Source organism: Leptonotus elevatus, chromosome 6 (assembly GCF_054856555.1).
Source record: "Leptonotus elevatus isolate MCC_2025b chromosome 6, RoL_Lele_1.0, whole genome shotgun sequence".
In the NCBI taxonomy this organism is placed as follows: domain Eukaryota; kingdom Metazoa; phylum Chordata; class Actinopteri; order Syngnathiformes; family Syngnathidae; genus Leptonotus; species Leptonotus elevatus.
In genome coordinates, this window is record NC_141244.1 from 25,908,135 (window position 1) to 25,927,768 (window position 19,634).

The 19,634-nt window shown below is 41.1% G+C and overlaps 1 protein-coding gene across 1 annotated transcript; it reads left to right on the plus strand.

The window, feature by feature from the left end:
- The first annotated feature begins 1,530 nt into the window (after positions 1 to 1,530).
- On the plus strand, positions 1,531 to 19,402 carry bcl3 (BCL3 transcription coactivator). The gene is made up of 9 exons (XM_086077398.1): positions 1,531 to 2,359; positions 4,114 to 4,225; positions 8,546 to 8,654; positions 14,934 to 15,135; positions 16,214 to 16,302; positions 16,398 to 16,475; positions 16,646 to 16,813; positions 17,796 to 17,895; positions 18,702 to 19,402. The coding sequence occupies exons 1-9, from the start codon at positions 1,918 to 1,920 to the stop codon at positions 18,818 to 18,820; spliced, it is 1,419 nt and encodes a 472-aa protein (XP_085933524.1). The 5' UTR covers positions 1,531 to 1,917; the 3' UTR covers positions 18,821 to 19,402.
- The last annotated feature ends 232 nt before the right edge of the window (positions 19,403 to 19,634 follow it).

Here is a 19,634-nt window from a genome sequence, read left to right on the forward strand (position 1 = left end):
GCGAGAGTTTAAGCATACAAATTAAGTCTCATTAAACGCGCTATACTACATATGTAATCATTATTTTGAATGATTACATATGCATGACCTTCAAAATATGTTTTTAACGTAAACAACAATTTCTCTCTTGTCACCAAGTGAGCCTCAAATGATTGATTTGTTGTGTTTGTGCTGATCTTTCCACATTCATGCGTTGCAATAATTCAGCGATACCTTGACTTACAAGTTCGATTAATCGTCTTGTCGATTATGGCAGCCGACATTCGGCCTTTACAAAGCAATAATCGGCTGGAGTTTTGCTGATAATGTTATTTCTCTCGTGAAACAGTAAATGCTGTTCTGTAGTTTTGAGCAGAAAGTATTTTTTTTTAAGTCATAAGCTCACATCCACCACAAGAACACGACAGTATGTGCTGTAAAACAATTTTAAAAAAATATATTTTTTGCTAATGTACTTTAATAAAAGCTCGTTTTTTTTAAGCAGCCGATTAAAGTCTCACTGCATGTAACAGTAGTCGTTAAAGTGCAGCCTGTCAGGGTGTTTTAGGGACTTTAGATAGAAGGCAAACGTTTGGCCTACTCCACACTTCAGTGGAAACAGGAAAGTACCAAATTGGCCCTGGGCAAGTCGAACCATCAGGAGGTGTTGGTGTTTGTGACATGTCGAGGTGTGTACTGTGTGTGTGTGCGTGAGTGTGTGCGTGTGATCGATTGGAGACTGCTTTTATTTCCTTGTTATGCTTCTTGGCCTGGACGCACATGACCGTCTGAGAGCTCGGGAAACAATGGCCGCCATTGATGCACACCACTCGTACGCATCCGTGCACGAAGGTCCTGTTGCGTTTCCACCATCTTGCGGCGTTTAGAAACCTGCTCACGTTGGGCAGCTTCAATTAAATGCTGGTGGGGGGGGCCACAATTTTTCACCTGTGCTACTGGGGGGGCCAAAAAGGACCACACACTTGACAAAAATGCTATTTTAACTTTAATATGGACAAAACATATGCACTTAATAGGCCTTGAATTCATTTTTGATCATATATCTTTCAATGCGTCTAAAAATCTTCTGTCCTAAAACTCTTGACAACAAAGAGTTTGAAGCAAACAAGTAAATAACCACCTATTGACCTACTGTATTTGTTTTCCCTCCGCTGCAAAAGGTTCGCTTGCATTTAAAAAAAAAAAAATCATTCAAGGGCAGCACAAAACTGCTGAACACAAAACCAACATCATGTGCAAGAACTCATTTTGTGCATATTTTTTTTCACATAAATCAGCTCACTCAACATTTTAATATTTTTGAGGTGTTATGTTTGTCTTGCATATAATGTCCCCCCCCCCCCCCCAAAAAAAAAAATATGCCTACACAATTGATAGGACAGGACAAAACCAAGTTTGAGTGCAACTAAGCCATGTCTGACCACACTTTTTAAACAATCACTGCTAGATTATTACAGATATTTTTTTTCTATTTTTATGCAAAAATGTTACCACAAAAGTTCGTAGTGCACATTTTCTGTACTCCCCCTAACGTACTGGCACGCACACGCACACGCACACGCATGGCGAGTTATAATCGCTCACTTTCATTTTAAAGAGAAAGCAATGATGAAGCGCACTCAAGCTGCTGCACGTTAACTTCAATGCAAACCTTCCAATCAGCACAAAAAGCTGGAGGTGGTTCTATTTTTATGTTTATTTTTTTAAATCATTGAATTTACAAACAAACCAACCCCACTTATGAATGCAAAGAGCTTTTTTGTTGATACTAAGTGATCGGTTTGGGGGAGCTATCAGTTCGTTTTTTTTTTTTTTATTGCCACCAGTCACCAGACTTCCACTCAACCAGCGAGTCGCACCTGAGCCTCTTGGCCGGTGCAACGCGCGCCTCGCCCCCCCACCCCCCACCCCCGGTTGATGCCGACGGTCATGACCATGAACGGTGACGGCCGCTCACCCGCCGCCGCGCCGCTGGACCTCAGCACCAGTCAGCGGGGCAACACCTCGCCCGCAGCGGCGCCAGAATGCGGAGGTTGCCGGAAGGAGGCCCGCCGCTCACCTGCGCCTCCGACGCACACTTGTGGCGCGTTGCCTCGCAAGAGGCCGGCCGACAGAGCTTCGCTCCGGCTTCCTTTTCGGAAGCGACCGATCGCCGTGGAGCCGGAGGAGCGACAAACAGCGTCGGCGGAAGCGGGGCGGGCGGAGGCTGACGCGCCGCCGCCGACGCCGACGCCGCCGCGGCGGGACCGGAGCGCCGAGGGTCTGCCGGCCGTTGCTCGGGTGACCCGGATGCACACTGAGGAGGCGACAAGGAGTTGTGGAGCTCGTCCCGTTCACGTCGTGCACTCGGTGACTTATGGTGAGTACCGATGGTCACGTTGTGTTACAATTCAAATGAAGTTGGGCCGATTTGGGCATTCGTCGAACAGGCACCCGCCCCCCGGTATTTGCGGGTAGGGACCGGCCCGGGAAGAGCGAAAATCCGCGTAGAATTGACGCTCATTGAAATGCATTGGGATAAAAAAATAAAAATAATAAAAAATTACAAACCCAAATTATTCTTCAAAAAACGCTGATAAACATTCAATTATGTTTTATATGGAAAACGTGGAGAAACATTGGGGAAAATCCAAAATTGCATTAATTTGTATTTTCTTCCCCATTTAAAAAAAAAAGGGGAAAAAAGAAAAACAATCTGACAATGCGAATCCGTGAGTACCGAACCACGAGTATCAGGGGTCAACTGCACTTTTTATTTTTGTAACTATGTAATATGTAATATAGGGCTCTCGTTATTTTTCAGTTATTCTGGACAATTATGAATTTGTTGAGTTTGATCAAAGTAACAAACCGAACACACATTTATTGAAAGAGAGTCTGGTTTAAAAAAAAAAATCCTCTGCAAAATGTTCAGACAACAATAAAGTATACAAATTTTCATAGCATATTCGTAGGTTAGCTTGACTTGCTTAAATGCTGCAATTAAGTATAGTTAGTAACTAGATCCTTTAAACACGTCTTGTAAACTAGCGTTTCTGACACTTGTGCAAAATTAAAAGTCCCAATAACATTTGTATATAACATAACCAGAACTTAAGAACAACAACTTCTAATAATGCATAAGAAGAGTGTATTTACTTATTCATATGGACCTGCGTTTCACAACGTAGCTACTTTTTAAAGAGTTGATTTTTGAAATGATGAATTGAGCCGGAATGTAACATATTTTACTGAACTATATTTGGCTCCATTGTAACCGTGACATATACTGTACAGTGTACGCCACTCACAAAAAGTGGGGGATATTTGGCTTTTGGGTCAAATAAAAATGTGGTTACCTTTACAGGTACTTGATTTGACCTTCGTTCTGCTGATTCTGCTCATTTTTAAAACTTGATTCCATTTATTAAACATATTTTTTATTTATGCAAATATAAATCCCTTTTAATATTTTGAATTTTTATTGTAATTTATTTTATTAGATTATTAATAGAAGTATTAAAATAATACACACTATTATAAATAATATAATACAAAAATATGCATTTTAAATATTTGTGTGTGCGCCGCTTCTCGCCCAAGCAAGATCATTTTTAAAGTCATTTTTTTTATAATAATAAAAAAAAGTGTACAAATACAAAACTGGAGCAGAAGTTTCAAGTATTTAAATACAATGTGCAATTTGACTTGGTTGACTATTAACATTCATCTGCAGAAAACACGAGGTACACTTGCACAATACACATTTTATATATTTGGAGCTCTTATTTAGGCTCCATTACAGAATTAAAATGGAGGCGTAGAGCTCAATGTGATGCAGTCCACACGACAACCGCAGTCGTAAACATTAAAATAATAGCCATGACGGGTCTTATTTGCATTGGTCTCATGAAACAGCGCTGTTGTACCTAATGTGGTCCAAATTCCTGTTGTGTCACTCGAAACGCATTTCCTCCTGTGGTTTGTAAGGTGAGTTACACATGATGCCCCCCCCCCCCCCCCCCCCCCCCACGTGGCGTCTGCAGCCCCCCACGCACGCCGCCATTGAGAAAATGTCCAGTTGGTGATTTCCCTTTTGACTGAAGTTGCTCTAACCCGAACCCTGTTTGTCAGGTCACCACCCGGCGTTCCTCTACCCGGAATTGGACCATTTCGGCTTCCATCACTCTCAGTACCTGCTGGCGAGCGTCGCGCTGGCCACACAGCAAGATGAGGACGGAGACACGTAGGAGATTTGACTCTTGTGCTGTCAAGTATTGGCATATTTTAGATTTAGATTTAGATTTCATGTCCTTCCTTTGAGAAAGAAAAAAAAAAGGGGGGGGGCATTTGAAAGGGTGGTGGCTGGTGAATGCAGCCAGCCTGAAAGGGGTCTATGAAAAATGCCACTTGGCGCTTTTCTCAAGAGGAGGAGCCATTGGCAAACGCACACACGAGACGCTTGAGCGCGACATCGGCCACCGCGCGTCGCCACTTGCGTCAATGCGGGTCGTCGGGGTCGGGAAAGGCGAGAGTGCGCGCTATCAAGCGCCCGGTGTGGTTTTTCTCAGGTATGTGCATCTCGACAATTGGTTCTTTTTCAATGAATAGGCTCGAAAACCCAACATCCGCTCCTCACTTCCTCATTTACCGCTCTTACTCTCTTTCTTTATCGGCTTCATCTTGCTCTGAGTGTCTTTTCTCTGACTGACGTGCGTGCGTTCATCTCACATTCAAGTCAGAGGATGCTTCGCTTTACATGGCCCAAGTCTTGTCTCCCTTCATGCTTCCGTTTCGCCCCCCCCCCCCCCCCCATGGAAATGGAATTCAAGCGATCCGTTTTCAAACAGTTGCCATCTTAAAACTGAACTCACTATGCAGACGTCACTTGAATTGTCATCCAAGGGTAAAAACGAGGAGTGGGAATCTTTGAACGTCTCACGATTCGATTTCGATTTTTGAGCCCCCGATTCGATTCTTAATCGATTTTCGATTTTTGCTTCAAAATGATTTGATTGACGATTTTTGCTTCAATCTATAGTTGTGCAAGGAATTGTAATGATCTACTCCAGTCTGACTCGCTAATGCTAATCAGCGCGCTACTTGCGGCCCTTTTATCACTAAAAAAAAACGGCTCAAACTTTTATTGGAATAACTTGATTGTGACTTTTTCCTTCTGTTCCCAAATGTGGCTGCAACTTAACAGTGTATTCGACCGTGTGGAACCACACTGCCCCTCAGTGGCCAAACCGGGTACAACATGAACAGTTAAATAAAGGCACACACGGACAAAGACAAGACAGTATAAAATAATTGAAATAAAATCGATTTTGGGACATTTAAAAACGATTCTGAATCATATTAAATGAGAATCGATTTTTTGGCACACCCCTAGTAAAAACGAGTTCAGCTGGCCAAATTAGCGATCGATTCTTTGAGGCAAACTATCAACTTTTCCATGTTGGAATCCGATATGCAAAGCTTCCCGCGACTTCTGAATTTGGAAATAAACTGCTAGCTACAAACAACAGGATACCCGAATTCCAATAATATATGCGTCTTCTATGTCCTGGACAGAACATTTTGACAGGCATACTTAACTTGTTGCAGGAATCCAAAGTATAGCCAGCTGCAAACGTTCAGTCCAAACAAGCAGGTTCCCCTTTTTCTGTTTTTCTCATCGAGAACATTTGATCCAAACGTTGAGATCAACTCCACGTTTTGATTTTCGGAAGAAAACTTAGCGTGGGGCTGGAATGATCAGAGGCGTGCAGTCGGGGTAGGCAGGAGAGGCAGAGCCCCCCCTGCCGCCTCATCTGCATGTTGAAGAGTAAAAACAAAACATTAATATTGCTTAATAAATTGTTTTCCATTTTAGTGATCTGGTTTGTGCTTTACATCGATTTTTATTTTCAGTCCAATAATATCAATGATTTCATCGTTAAAATAAGTAGCCTGTGTCGTATTTTGGGTTAATCCAGGAGAGAAAAAGACAACATACTGTAAAGAAAATGTTGGATTTGACTTCATCTTGAATTTTATTGTATACTTGAGGCTCATCTTGAAATTTCAGTCCAATATCCCGTTCTGTAAAAATAAGTCTATCATTTAAAATTCCTTGTGCTAGTTTGACGAAAGCGTGTCACAGGTAGTGTTAATTCCGTCAATGAAAACTAAACCAAAATCATTTCGTCAACTCACATTTTTCACCAGACTAAAACTAGACTAGACTACAAACCCTCATTAATAAACAATAACTGGGACTAAATTGGTATGCGTTTTCATCGACTAATGAGGACGAGACAAAAATGTACTCCGCTTAACAAAAGATGGACATTTTAGTTTATGAACAAAAACGAGCCGAAAATGATATGATTTTCTAAAATCTTTTCTCTGCTAATCTGTCACTGTGACAAGGTCATGTGACAAGGTCATGTGACACATAGTGACCCCCCCCCCCCCCCACGGTGAAAGGTTAAAAAAACAACAACAAGGAAATTATAGTTCTAACGTCACATGAATCCAACATCTATAATGTTACAAAATAATGTTAATCCGACCGCTAACTAATGCTGGCTAACTTACCGTACTAACTCGTAGCATGTAGCCATAGTAGCCACTTGTTGGTACACACAAACAGTTGTTTTTCATCAAAAAGTTAAGAAAAAATGTGAAATATTGTTAGATCCAAAATGTTTTAAGATTATCTGCGGACAAAAAAATATATATACAGAGGTAAAATAATTGTCCTGACTAAAACCAGACCAAAAGGTTGAAAGATTTTGTTGACTAAAACTAGATGATTACAATTATTTGTTTTTGGACTAAAATGCTAGATTTTTAGTGAGGACTAAATAAAAAAACTGGATGAGGTTGACTAACTATGATTAAAAACTAACAAGTGTGAATGAAACTGGACTAAATGTAAAAAATGGCGGATAAAATGAACACTCGTTGCATGTGATGGCATTTGTTGACACGCAAGTCGTCAGCTGTGTGTGATGATGTCACTTACGGGAATGAGCAGCAGCTGCGCACTTTCGCATGCATCCGCTTTGTTTCACTTCACATGCCCCGGCGACGCTTCCTATTTGTTACCGCATTTGCTTCTATCGCCCATCAAAGGCGTTCTCATCAAGTTTGACGACGCCCCGACACGAAGAGCGCTCGGAGCGTCTTCTCGAGAAACGCTACGGTTTCCTGTTGCGCAATCTCCGCAGTCTGGCAAGAAAAGCCCCTCGTCGTTGCTAACGCAGATGGATTTCAGGCCGCGCGGCCATTGTTAGCGGCGGCAGGAAGTGACGTCAAAACCCCTCGCGCGACGCTTACTGGAAGCTAACGGCCGCGTGAAAAAAAAAAAAAATAAAACAGCAGCGCGGTTTGCAACAGGTGTGCTCCCTTGTCGATTTATTTTTATTTTTATTGTTATCAAAAATCTGTTCTCAGTCATTATGCATGCGCTGTAACTGGAAATGGGGCCTTTAAGTTCATTTCTGATTTTAATTTAAAAAAAAAATATTCTGCTTGTCGTTGTTTGTTTTTCTCCTGATACCCAAAAAAAAGTTCTGGAACATTATTTAGCCAATCATAAACTACCACAGAAGAAATTAAAATAAATATTTTTTTGTACAAAGTTATCAGACAGACTTAACATAAAACAAGATTGCGTAGTTCATACAACCACATTTGCCTTTGCAAAATCCACTTCGCTTAAAGGGGAAGTCAACTTTAAACATTTCTTAACAATAATATATTGTATAAATGTATGTGACCTCACTAGTCTAAACATGACATTCTGATTAATATTACATTTGTGGAATAAGAGCTATGCAGCAAAATCCAGCCGTTTTGATCCATCTCGGCGGCGGCCATTTTGCCACTTGTTGTCAACTGAAGATGACATCACAGTTGCTCAGGGCTCAGGCTTACGACCAATCACAGCTCACCTGTTTTTTGAAGCTGAGCTGTGATTGGTTGTTACCTGAGACCAGTGAGCAACTGTGATGTCAATTTCACTGGACAGCAAGTGGCAAAATGGCCGCCTTCTGATGTTGAATGAAAACTGCTGGATCTTGCTGCTTAACTCATATTCCACCAACGTAATATTAACCAGAATACCATATTTAGATTCGTGGGGCTGCATAGAACGTCTTGTCAAGACATTTTTGGGGTGTTGACTTCCCCTTTAATGCTAACAAATGATGCAAAACGCTATTGACATGCTAACAGTTAGCATCGATAGTCATGGTTTTCAACGCAACGTGTATTTTAACACAAATGGCAGACATTTACACACAGACAAATATTCTATTTATATGTATATATATATATATATATATATATATATATATATATATACTGCCTCCTGGTGGCCAAAGCAGGCACACCCAGAAGGAGTAGCACAATGAATTAGATTGCAGCACAATGAATCATAATCAATCACAAATACGGGATTTTGTTTTTTTTTTGAACAGATTAATAGACTTTCTATTCATCCCAATGGGGACAGATGATTTGAGATACAAGTATTTCGAATATGGATCCCTAATTGTGTTTTTCATTCCAGAGCTCTGCACATAGCGGTGGTGCAAGGCGAGCTGGCCGTCGTCCGGCAACTCATCTATCTGCTGCAGTGCGCCGGCAGAAGCCTCGACATCTACAACAACCTGCGACAGGTGAACGCAACGCATGGCACGCACGCACGCACGCACGCACGCACGCACGCACACACATGTTGCCATTGCAGCTCGGCATCCGATGTGGATTTTAACGACCTCATCAAAGCCTCCATCGGGGTAACGTGATGCAACTTGCATCCATGTCGCAGGGTAACCGCATTCCACGGCCTCGCCTAACATGGGAAAGAATGAAAGAGGAAGCGGCGCCGTTTCCTGCTCGCCTCGTGTTTTGCTCGCACATTCACTCTTAATTATTCCGTGGAATTTACCTTTTTTTTTTTCTTTTCTTTCTTTTCCTCAAACCACCTGTACTCGCCACGAGCCAAATCACAAGCAAGCCGGGAAGAATCGTTTCGTTGTTGCTCTCCTGGTTCCCGCTTTGAGATCAAAAGGCATTTTTTTTCTTCAGGATTTCCTTTCGATTGTGAAAAACATCCAAATGTGTATTGATCAACATGAACAGCAAATGCCACCAAAATGATCGATATTTAGGACAGTCCACTTTTCATACAAGAATCACACCCAAAATGATGAATTTTTTATTTTTTATTTTTATTTTTTTTAAATCTATTTAGAGTGCACTTTTTTGCATGTAATCCTACAAAATAAAGCTTAAATAACCCCCAAAATATCAAAATATCAAAATATGTACATTATCTACTCATAACTGCACTTTTCCTACCAAATCTTGCAAAAATAAAAAAAAAAGTCAATCTTTTTTCACTAATCCGAATGCTCATTTTGACTTTATACGGTCAATGAAGCATTTTTTTTTCTAGACAAACTTTATTCGAAAAGAAATACGTACATATATATATGTAAACAATTGTACATACACAACAAAATAAAATCTTTTTTTTTTTTTAGCTATGACAGCATTTTTTTCCATCAGTATTCAATTTCAAAAGAAGAATCTGTTCGAAAAGGGTGTCGGAAGAAGTAAAACCAGTCCCACCCCTTAATCCTTGTCAAAATGTTTCACTTAAATTCATCCGGAAAATCTGTTCAGGTGATTGCAAATCATTTAGATTAGAAATACAGTAAGAGCAAAATCAGGCAAATTACAACATAAAACAGAAAGTTGAAGCAAAAATGAAGAAACTGAAATCGCTGGATACAAAACACTCACGATGATGTTGATTTTTTTATTTCTTTTTCTTTTTCACGGCTATTATGTCACTTTTCTAAAAACAGTGCCAAAAGCTTACTCAATAAACAACACTTTTTAAAAGGATAAAATGTCCCTTTTCCACCAATGCCAGTGTTCATAGAATAATGACCCCCCCCCCCCCCCAAAAAAAATGTGACGAATCATACTGCAATTGAACGACAATTCTAAAAGGAAGCATTTTCAAGTCACTTCTAAATGATGTTTTCTACTATTAACTGCTTCATTTGCATACCCAGATATGCAATTTAGTTGTGGGAATGATATTGTGCGCTCGCTATAATTATTGGTGTGCCCAAAAAAATCGATTCTCATAAGAATCGCGATTCTCATTTAGTACGATTCAGAATCGATTTTAAATGTCCCCAAATCGATTTTATTTCAATTATTTGATACTGTGTGTGCCTTTATTTGGAGCGCTGTTCATGTTGTACCCGGTCTGGCCACTGGGGGGCAGTGTGGTTCCACGCGGTCTAATACACTGTTAAGTTGCAGCCACATTAGAGAGCAGAAGGAAAAAGTCCCGATCAAGTTATTCCAATGCAAGTTTGAGGCGTTCTTTTGAGTGATAAAAGTGCCGCGAGTAGCGCGCTAATTAGCATTAGCGAGTCAGACCGGAGTAGATCGTTACAATTCCTTGCACATTGATTGAAGCAAAAATCATTGTCAATCAAATTATTTTGAATCAAAAATCATGCTTGATTGAAAAGCGATTCTGAACCGAATAGAATCGTGAAACATTCAAAGATTCCCACCGCTAGCTATAATGTGCATATTTTGTGGCCACAAATGAACATTTTGTGCTCACTTAAGCTGGCCACAGTTTTTTTTTTTTCCCGTCATGTCTGCGGCTCTGCATACTTTTAATTCCAAACTCATGCTAAATAATTTTTGGGAAGTAAAAAGTGTCACTTCAGTGCCCAAATCTTCTGACTATCGTGCACTTTCTCTGCAAAATATGACAAAGGTTAATTTCCGGCATTTCTTTGATATCAACCAATTTAAGGTTCTTGTCCTTTTTACGCTCTTTGTTCATAGTCATATTTCTTGCTTCAAGTTTGTGCTCGTGGCTCTTCAAATACTAATCTTGTGTTCTTGACGTCTCCTTCATGCTCGGGGGGGGGATTCACCTCGTCGAGGTGCTCCACTTTTCTCATCGTGCCATCAATTCAAATTTGTGCGATATCCTGTCTGCAAAGCCGACACCTAAACAAACGCGCTTCTTTTTTTTTTTCTCACACCCTCGCTTTACACGCAACATCCCCGCGAACAAAGTTGACTTTTCCTGCCAGTTGTGCGCGTGTTGAACACGCAGAAGAAGAAAATATTTCGAATACTGCTGCTGACCAATCCTGAGCTTCTGTGATTGGCGTGCAAGAGTGACGCGAACAGCGGATTTGGTGAACGATTTTGCAAGTGCTCGATTGTGCTTGAATCACGATAACGTGACGGATGTTTTAGACTCACTCGCGCACACGCACACGCACACGCATGCAGAAGGTGTGACCAAATCCCTCACAAACTTTTGGTTGATCATCATGCACATAAGAATGCAACGACTATTATCCTGAATTTATCTCCTCAAAAAAGGTATGTAAAATAAATAAATAAATACTTTAATTAATTAATTAATTAAATTAAGTTTAATTTAATGTAATTAATTTTAGTATAATAATATATTTTATTTTATTAATATATGATATAACAATGAATGAATTAATTAATTCCAATGCATTTCAATAGGCGTCAATTACTTTATGTATTCATTTGTGGGCCGGCCCGGTCTCTATCCCAGCGCGAACAGCCAGCATTGACTGTATCTGTATGTTAGAAGTGCCTAAAAGAGGCGGGGCCTACTTGTGTGTCATGTGACACCTGCGTGCGAGTGCTCAGGCGTGAGCTGTGGCCGTCAGCTGCTCCTGCGTGCGTGTGCTCGTTGTGTTTTTCTGTTCACCTGGCAGTCATTGCCACAAAAATAAGTGCACGGTAACTGCGGCTCTCCTTTCCCACAAACTAGGGCATTACACTATATGACTGTTTAGTTATACTGTAAAAAGCTGTAAAAACAATCACTATAAACCAGATATCCGCAGTAGATAAATTTCACTGTGACTTGTGTAGACATAGCAACAAAAAAAAAACTACGCACACGTCACTTGTACTTTGACATCCTCGTTCTGAGAAGTCACGTGACCCCCCCCCCCCTCCTCCTCCTCACCAAACCCCTCCTCGTCTCGCTTGAAGCTGTTTCGTAACATACCTGAGGTTCACAGGGTGGTTCGCGGGGACTTTCCCTTCTTGCACGTCGCTCGCTCTCTCATGGCGTCCTCAAGTCACCCTGACGCTATCAGAAGAAGAAAAAAAATGTTTATTTGTGTGCAAGCAAGATCTCTTTGTCTGTTTGGCGTGGCATGAAAGCGTTTCACGGTCCACTCATCGCCGAGGAATGCCAGACTAACGTAGGGAAGGACGAGGGATTTTCCCTCCTCGCTCTCCTGCCTTTTTGCTCTTCCTTGTTTACGCACGCGCGCGGTCTCTCTCTCGCGCACGCGCGCACACACGCGAGTGCACTTCTTCTTATCGACGCTCTGGTTTTTGTTTTGGTCACTCTCGAGGCTTTTTACAGGAAGGTCTGATTTGAAGGCCTAAAATACGGGGAGGGGACGGGTCACTTCCTGTTCGATAGGATCAGTTTGTGACATGTACTGTAAATATATGACTTTGTGTTTGTGTGTGTGACGAGCGAATGTGTGTGCGCGTGTGTGAGTCACAAGATTCAGGGAAACTGATGGACAATAATTGGATGAAGTCCATAAAGACTGTCTTTTAACTTGATTGTCTTACTGGAAGGTCGTACCCTCTACACTTGTACTTGTTGAAAAATTGTGAGGACATCCGTATACATTATGCATTTCCTAGCCCCTCCCCCTAGCCCCAACCATCAAAAATGATTGCCTACCGCCATTCCTTACCCTAACCTCAACCATAACCCAATTCAAACCTAAACTCGAAAACCAAGTCTTGACCCTCGAAAAGAGGTCTTGAGTTCACAAAAATGTCCTCAATCTGTTGGTTAAAGACGTATTTTGGTCCTCACAATGTAGTAGGTACAAGTACACACACACACACACACCCCTGAAATATTCTCAAACACTACTGAAATGCTCTCACACGTTCTACCAACTACAGAAATACTATCACGCACTGCACTGAAAAATTCTCAAACGTGGCTCTCACACACTACTGAAACACCTCCAAACACTACTGAAATGCTGTCGCAGATGCTACAAACGTCTGTGGCAATACTGTCACACACATTACTGGAACGTGGAAATGGTCTCACACACTACTGAAACACGGCAACACATGCTGAGGAATCGTGCTTACTCACTACAGAAATGTTTTCTCACAGACACGACAGAAACACTTTCCTCATACACACTACTAACGTGCTATCACACACACTACTGAAATGCTTTAGGTAAAAGTACTTAAACACTCTCACACACACTACTAAAATTCTCTTAACCACACTACTTAAAGGGTTTACACACAAGCTACTTTAACACTCTCACACACTGCTGAAACTCTTACACATGCTACTGAAATGATCTCTTACTACTGAAACAATTTCCTCATACACACTACTAACACACTATCACGAACACAGTACTGAGATTCTTTCACTAAAACTACTGAAACACTACTCTTGCACAAACTACTTAAAGGGCTTACACACAGTCTACTGAAATGCTCTCATGACGTTATTTAAACATTTTCACCACATAATTTACCTCAATGTTCTTAGACTACTGAAAATTAATCTCACGCCTATTATTTACACACTTTCACACATTTACTCAAATGCTCTCACACATACTACTGAAACACCTCTTACTCCCTACTAAAACACATTCCTCATACACACTGCTGAAACACAATCACACACTACTAAGATACTCTCACAAAAAAATTACTGAAACACTCTCACACATGACTAAAATCACACGACTTAAAGGACTTACACAAAAGCTACTGAAATGCTGGCACACACAACTGAAACCCTTACATAGAAATGCTGAAATGCTCTCACACACTGAAACTCTTACTCAGACTATTGCTCTCACACACACTATTGAAACACTTTCACACACATTACTGAAATGTTCTTACATAGACTGCTAAAACGTTCATAGACACTACTGAAACTCTTCCACAAACGACTGAAACACTCTCACACACACTACTGAAACTTGTGTTTATTTAACTTTCAGTATATGACATGCGAGCAAGATGTCCTCACTAGGATTTCCAACTCCAAGTCAGCCAAAGAGCAAAAGTGAAACTTTTTTTCAGTTGCTATTTATTGCGCAACCTGTCCAAATATAAGTGGGGAAATCCACTTCCCTGTATGCTGAACGCTGGCTTTATTTAAACACGAGCGTCCTTGCTGGTCGGTGTCGACATGTTTATCGGCAGGATGACACGCTGACCTCACGCTCGGAAATGTCCCGCATTGCTCAACCGGTTCCCAGTAGATTCGTCCAGTGATTCCCAACTCGTCGGACCAACGATGACTGAATGAATACAGATGACAACCTGCTCGACAATAACACAAGTGAAAACCATAGGCGGCCATCTTACGTTGCCGCTCGCTAAGGCCGCCTCACCGGCGCAATAACGTTTTACAAACACTTGTCTCGACTCGTTTTAATCTTGCCGAACAGCTCTATTCATTTTGTTCACCAATTATGGCCAATTGTAGAAAATGTGTCAAAATTGATGACTCACTGTTGGTTTGGTTTTTGTGTTTTGTTTGTCAGGCGTAATGATCGGGCGTTGGCTCGACTTTATTGTGTCCTTTAATCTGTCGTGTGTGATGACTACGCTTAAATGTCATGTGAAATTTCACCTGGCGGCGCATCCAGAGCCCACCACACCTCACACACGTTGCATGCAGGGCCTCATCCTCTAAGCCCCGCCCACATCCATTTTTCTGGCCCATGAAACATAGCCGTTGAGGGGCCCTCAAAATGAAATCTTCCTTGGGGGCCACAATTATGTTCAGAGGCGCGTTCAATCATTTGCTTACACTTTCCCCCCCGCAGACTCCCCTTCATCTGGCGCTGATCACCCAGCAAGTGAGCATGGTGGAGGCCCTGCTGAGGGCCGGTTCGGACCCGTCCGCGTTGGACCGCAACGGCCAGACGGCGCTGCACCTCTGCTGCGAATACGACCATCCGGCGTGCCTGTCCGTGGTGCTCTCGCTGCCGTCGTCCGTCGCCTCCCTGGAGATGAAAAACTTTCAGGGTAAGGCTGCACTTTGACGATGCAAGATCCACAAAAAAAACCGTCAAGAAGTAGAGCACATTAATTATTATTATTATTATTTATATATTTTATAGCTTTATACATGTACTGTAATATACGTTGTAGGCATACACCGATGAGCGGGAGCGCGGGATTGGGGGGCTCAGGTGTTCCTGGTTTTAAAAGGCGGGCCAGGCTTGTTGATTGATGTGGAAGTTAGCGAATAAGGATCTTCAAGTGGCTGTCTGTTAATTGTCTTAAACGTTAGCCGCTCTGCATGTTGAGCGACCAGAGTTGGCAAAAAAAAAAAAAAAAACTGCCACAGCTTGGCTTCAGCCCCTAGTGCTAGCTAGTTAGCTAGCTCCCTAGCGGGTAAATGAGCACCATGGGAGCTAGCTAGCTAGCACATGAAAGTAAAAACTCTGCCACTGTTTGGCTTTAAGCTCTGATGCTACCTAGCTAGCTGCCTAGCTTCCTAGCAGATAAACGAGCACCATGAAAGCTAGCTAGCTAGGAAAGCACCTGAAGCGAAAGCCAAACTGTGGAAGGGTTTTTACTTTCTGGACCCGGATTTGGCACCTGTGTGAGCGACGGCGTCAATTGAGGCCAATCGGCAGGTCGGCTAAGAATGTGTTATTTTGTTATCATTTTTTTCAATGAAGTGTAGGAAAGAGCACCAGTGGCTGTTTCTATCCTTCTGTCCTAACGACCTGTTATGGAATGCATTTTGTCCTGACTAGCAGTGCTAGGCTATAGCAATTAGAAATTAGCTAATGATGTTTACTGACCTGAACAGGATTAGAAGTAGTATAGAAAATGAATGTAATTGAATTGAACTAATTTTAATTCATAATTAATTAATTTGATTTGTAACTTTAACTGAATAATTTAATTAGCATTTATTTATTTATTTTTGCTTGGGTGCATCTTTTGGGTGGGGGCAGACGGGGGAGGGAGTTCATGAGTAAACAGCGAGTTCAATAAAAATAAAAAATAAAAAGGCAAAAGAAGCCCCATATTCCCCCAATCCTATCTTTGCCAGCTGTTTACATTCTGCACCTTTGAACTCCCACACCAGGTTTGAGCCCCCTCCACGTGGCTGTGCTACACGGACACAGAGATTTGGCCGCCATGCTGCTGGGAGCGGGAGCTGACGTCAACACCATGGTCAGTCCATTCGTTGCATTCGTCCGACTCGTCGCGCAGTTTACATTCGCCGCGCCTGCGTCAGATGGATGACTTTCCCGCACCCTCGTCATTAGGACATCAAGAGTGGCCAGAGTCCCCTCATTCTTGCGGTGGAGAGCAACAATACAGAGATGGTCCGCTTCCTCATTGAGGTAAAGAGATTGTGTGGGAACTGGGAAGACTTGCCGACTCACTTCCAGATTAAAACACTGGCTTTCAAAACTTCATTCTAAAATGACCACATTCAGATTTAGCGGGGGGTACACGCGTGTCCGAGTCCAACATGCATCCTTATGCTTGTTTTCCTGTCCCCTTGGCGCAGAGCGGCTGCGACGTGAACAGGCCGTCGTACAGCAGCAACACGGCCCTGCACAGCGCCTGCGCGCGGGGCCAGGCGGACGTGGTGCGGGCGCTGCTGAAGAGCGGCGCCGACAGCAGCCTCAAGAACTACCACAACGACACGCCCGTCATGCTGGCCAAGAACAAGAAGGTAAACTTTAACGCCGGGTGCCTTGAGATACAAGTTGAATTTCCATGAACACGCGTCTAACTCAAAACACTAGTACCTCAAATCACATTTTCCCATTGAAAGAATGAAAATGTAATCATTAATCAGCCTTCCCCAAAACGCAGGTACAAAAAATAGGAAAAATAGCACATCATAAAATTCTAACAAAAATTCTAAAAAAACTTTAAGGACATGATGAAATAGAATTAATAAGAATGAAACGGTTTTTGTCTCTGCTCCTTCTGGTGTGCCCACTTTGGCCACATGGAGGCAGTATAAGACAAACAGATACACTACTGTACATTGAGGCATTATTATGAATCCCAATAGAGCACTGGTTCGTAATCTGCTACTTCCCAGTTAATGGTGAGGGGAAGGACAAAGCAAACCAATTCAATTAGTTTATCCTGCCATCTAGTGGACAAACAAGGATACTGCACCATGCTCATGACTTTCATCCTGCTCTTTTTCCTCAGCCGTTGTGCTCCATCCATCCATTTATCCATCCAATGCAATTCCAAATTGTTCAAGTGCAGTTGGCGTTTGACTTGCGAATGCAATGGAATCTTGGCTTGCCGATCTAGGTGCTGTAATGACCTCACATGTGGGCAAGGCGAGCCACCGCTGCCAAGGCACTCTAAACTGTTTTTTGAGCAAGACAAAACAAAGGAGCTGCTGTAGGCTTTAACACGCAGACTAATCAGCCAACCTGACTTAAGCTCATGACGTCGCTCATTCGGCCACTCCCCTTAAAGGCACACATCCAACATGTGACTACCACAATGTGTACACTTGATAAAACCATATTTTTCTTTCAATTGTGTTCAATGTTTTTATGTGATAAGTAGTCAGGGACGGGACCAGCTTGTGAATAGCGAAAATGCGCGTTTAATTTATTTATATTTGTATTATAAATACATTGATGGGAAAAAAAGACGCCACTAACATTTGTAATGTTTTGCAGATAGCAGACATCTTACGAGGGAGGGGCTCCTCCATCCGACTTTCGGATCAACACATCGGCACGTCATCGTCGCCACATGGTAGCAACTTGATGACCAATGGTAGGAGACACTACATTAGGTACACCTGCACAATGCAAGTCAATCCAGTCTTCAATCCATCAGAATGAGCATTTACAATAATCAAGACTCCTGGAATAATTGTTATTATTAAAAATTTTTTTTAATGAATTTGGTTGTTTAAAATGTATTTATTTGTATGCATTAATCAGATTAAATAATATAATTGTAATAATAACAATAATTTTATGTAATTTATAAGATGCAAAAATTAAGCGTTGAATGTTTTATCATTAAAATAAACTATTTTATATGAACTACAATTGTAACTAATACAGTGCAAATATATTAGTACAATACTTTTAAAAAATCACATTTTAGAAAATGAATCATAATTAAATTAATTGTAAATAATAATAATTATTTTTATCTATTTCACAAATAATTTAACTTGTATGAATTATTTTATTATTTTAATATTTTTACATGAAATGAACTGAAAAACTAAGAGTAAAATAAAAAAAGTTTTTTCATGTTAATTTGTTAAATAATGTTTTTAGGTTGCATTTTATTTAAAATAAAATTGAATTAATTTCTAATATAGTATGACATATATTTGAACTTTTTTATTTTCGTTTTTCGTACCTGACTCGCCTGGCCCATCTATTCATATTAAAAATCTAATTTGACCCTTTAGCATCAAAAATTGCTCACCACTGATTTAGAAACTGCACCTCCTCAGTAGCTCAGCTCCTCTTTTGGTTTCTCAATATGACAATAGTATTGATTGTTCTTCGCATAAGATAATGTATGCTTTTCTTTTTTCTTTCTTTTTTTTGTAATTGTAGGTTCCTCATCTCCAAGCCACAGTCGTGATTGTTCTCCCTCGACGATGCCGCCCACCCCTCACTCCACCGCCCCCCACTCGCCGAGGACTCCGCCCATGCTCGCCTTTCCATTTTACTAGCGCAGGTTCCTCCTGCATCGACGCTGGCCACTATAGTATCCCTTGGACCGTCACGCAGCGAGGGAAAATGACCAAACTTTGATTCAGGGATTTTGCAAGTGAAAAAGAGCAATACAGTCATGAATTTATGGGGGGGGGGGGGGACAACTGCAGTGTGCAAGGGGATCCGTGACTTCTACTTGAATCAGTTCCGTGACTGAGCTGTGCTGCGTCTTAAGTTTGTTCATTGCAGTCATGTGCAAAGGACGTCCATCTGCTACTCACAAAAAGTTAGCAATTTTGATTGAGCCTTCTAGTAAAATTTCAAGATGAACCTAAAACTATGACCTTTACAGGTGAACTTCAATCGTCCTTTTGAATGTCCAACTGTTCAATATTTGAGTACATTTTGCACAATTTGCTGTTTGATAACATGGAGCTGAACAGCAAACCTTTCTGTGACTCTTCCGGTCTCACTGTATCTGTGTTGCCTATTTTCCCTAACTTTTTGTGAGTAGTCTCTATTGAATGTGTATGTGTGTGTTATTTTGTCTTTGTTTAAAAAAAAAAAGTAATTAAAAAAGTACAGTATATTTAAAAATACATATGCACTTGTGTCGTGTGTAGCCATACATTTATGAGCATGAATATCATTTAGCAATGTCATAATTTGTTACAATATATTTGTCTTTTCAACGTAACTATTTAAATGAATTGAAATTTAAAAAAAGCGAGAATTTTGTAAAGAAAAAAATAATCGAATGATTAAAATATAAAAGTTTGCAAACGCCTTCATCCATACGATCCAATCAACTTCTTAGGTTTAAAAGAAACT

Coding starts and splice junctions, on each gene's coding strand:
- bcl3 (XM_086077398.1), top strand. CDS start 1,918: ATGCCGACGGTCATGACCATGAACGGTGACGGCCGCTCACCCGCCGCC. Junction 8,655..14,933: donor TCTACAACAACCTGCGACAG/GTGAACGCAACG, acceptor TCCCCCCCGCAG/ACTCCCCTTCATCTGGCGCT. Junction 16,814..17,795: donor TGCTGGCCAAGAACAAGAAG/GTAAACTTTAAC, acceptor AATGTTTTGCAG/ATAGCAGACATCTTACGAGG.